Here is a 2,078-nt window from a genome sequence, read left to right as displayed (position 1 = left end):
TGAACTATTGCATGAACCCGGATGTTTTAATGGCTGTGTTTTGGTTGATCTGAGCAGTGGGTTGTATGTAATTTCTGGGGTACTGACCATAGCTCCATCCCCTTCTCTCCTGCTGACCTTATGGGCAGCAGTATATCTCAATACTGAGCTTAAAAATCAGTCATGGAGGATGAGCAGAAGCATATTGTATTGTGGCCCACATTGGGTTGGTGCCTTGAGAACTTGCCCCAAGCCCATGACATTTAACCTGTTAAATAGAAGAGAAGAAACCACAAAGGGTGGATAGCAACACCGAGGCCTCTCAGGTATTGTGCTAACTGGCCACTGTGTGGATTCTCCCTGATTCTGGTCCCTGTGTGAAGAGATAGAGGGGGACTCAGTTATGTGGATATTCTCTGGAGGAAAGTATTTTTCATGGTTTTAAAACTAGGATCTGAGAACTACCTGTACCCCTGTGCCATCTTTTTTCCTCTTGAGCATCATATTCTCCCAAATAAGAAGGGTCTGGAAAGCAGAATGTCCTGATAAGCAGGACAGTGGCTGAGTGACAGTAGAGGCTTCAGCAGCAGCAGGACCATAGGCTAGGTTGTATTTTGAAATCATTCCCCTAGGACTCCCCTCTGGATCTTTCCTTCTCAAAGCCCTCTCAAATAACTTGGACTCTGAGTCTATTTGGGTAGGAATTTCCCATCTGGCTCATTATGGAGGTCTGCTTACAGAATCTAGGTTAATGTGGGCTCCATGAAGGAATCAACAAATAACAGGAACTCAGAGTATCAGGGAAGCAAAACTTTATTTCTGCATACTGATAAGGCTTTGGGAAGCAGCTATTTTTTTCTTGCATTCAGGTGTCCTTGATCTAGGACCCCAGCTCAGACCAGGAAGGTTAAGGTTCTCAGCAAGAGGAAGAACCCATCACTTGTACAGCCAGTTCAGGAGGAGAGGGAGAAGAAGAGCAAGAGTGAGAAAAGGCATCAATTTCAGGCTGGTCCTTGGCAGTACTTCTTGGTTCCTTGAAACTCACAGGTCAGCTGCAGCCCCCAGAGCCATGGCAACAGCTGGAACATCCAGAGGACTCATTCTCACAGCAGTCGGAATTCTGGGGCTGGCGTAGGTAGACTCGTGGGAAACGGTGAGACACTAGACAGCAGCTGCTGCCTCCAAACCCAGACACGCAGCAGGTGGGAGGACAGCAGGAGGAGGCTGGAGCTGGAGCAGGGCAGGGAGCTGGGCATGAGGCCGGAGCCTGAGGGGCCTGAGGGGGGCACTTGGGTGGACATTTGGGGAGGCTCTTGGCAGAGAGTTGGTATTTCTGCTGGTTTTGCTGGTAGGACATCTTGGAGAGAGTTGAGTTACTCTAAAAAGTGCAGATTTAAAAAATTCCAGTGAATATAAATGTTATTTATTTCAATATTTTTCTGCAGAAACTGAAATTCAGCAGTTAAATCTGTCACTCCAGTGGCTGTATCATTGCAGCAGAGTAGCCCTGTTTTGCTAGTGTAGGAGAAATCCAGCAGAAGGTAAATCAGAATTTGGTCACCCTTCTCCCACCTGGCCTGTTTCTCCTAAGACTCCTGACTTTAAAAGCAGCAGCTTAGGGCACCAGGTTACTCGCAGTATCTTACATGAATTTTCATCATATTCTCTAATTTATGCATTCACTACATTCTTACATCCAGTTCACTGTTATGCCACCCCTCTTCATCATCTCCTTTTTTTCTCATTCTTGCATCATGGGATCTGCCTTAGTCCTACTCCTCAGCTTTATGCAGTTATCTCTTGCCAAAAAAAAAGTAGCTTGTACCCATGACCATGATGCTGCTGCTCCAGTTTCTGGTTAGTATTCATCCCTTCTGGGATGGCAATTTTCAAACCACCTGGATGATATCCATGCACCTGGTCTTCCTGAAATTTCCAGTTGATTCTCACTGTCTCCATCCTGGGGTGCCTTGTCTCATTCAGCAGAGTTGATAGCCCCAGCTATCCCCAAACTGCCATTGCATCAGTAAGAACACTTACCTTGTCTTCCTAACCTTGAGCAGGCAATGGAACTGAGGACACCCTGTGAGCAGAACCCT

The 2,078-nt window shown here is 46.5% G+C and overlaps 1 protein-coding gene across 1 annotated transcript; it reads right to left on the bottom strand.

The window, feature by feature from the left end:
• Positions 1–1,027: 1,027 nt before the first annotated feature.
• Positions 1,028–1,336, bottom strand: LCE7A (late cornified envelope 7A; the record flags this gene model as incomplete). Its single annotated transcript, XM_079155903.1, has 1 exon — positions 1,028–1,336. One exon carries the CDS (start codon positions 1,334–1,336, stop codon positions 1,028–1,030), a length of 309 nt encoding a protein of 102 aa, XP_079012029.1.
• Between the last annotated feature and the right edge of the window lie 742 nt (positions 1,337–2,078).

This window comes from Sciurus vulgaris (assembly GCF_902686455.1).
Source record: "Sciurus vulgaris genome assembly, chromosome: 1".
Taxonomy (NCBI): domain Eukaryota; kingdom Metazoa; phylum Chordata; class Mammalia; order Rodentia; family Sciuridae; genus Sciurus; species Sciurus vulgaris.
Note: the sequence above shows the minus strand (reverse complement) of the source record. Positions and strands in the feature narration are given on the sequence as shown.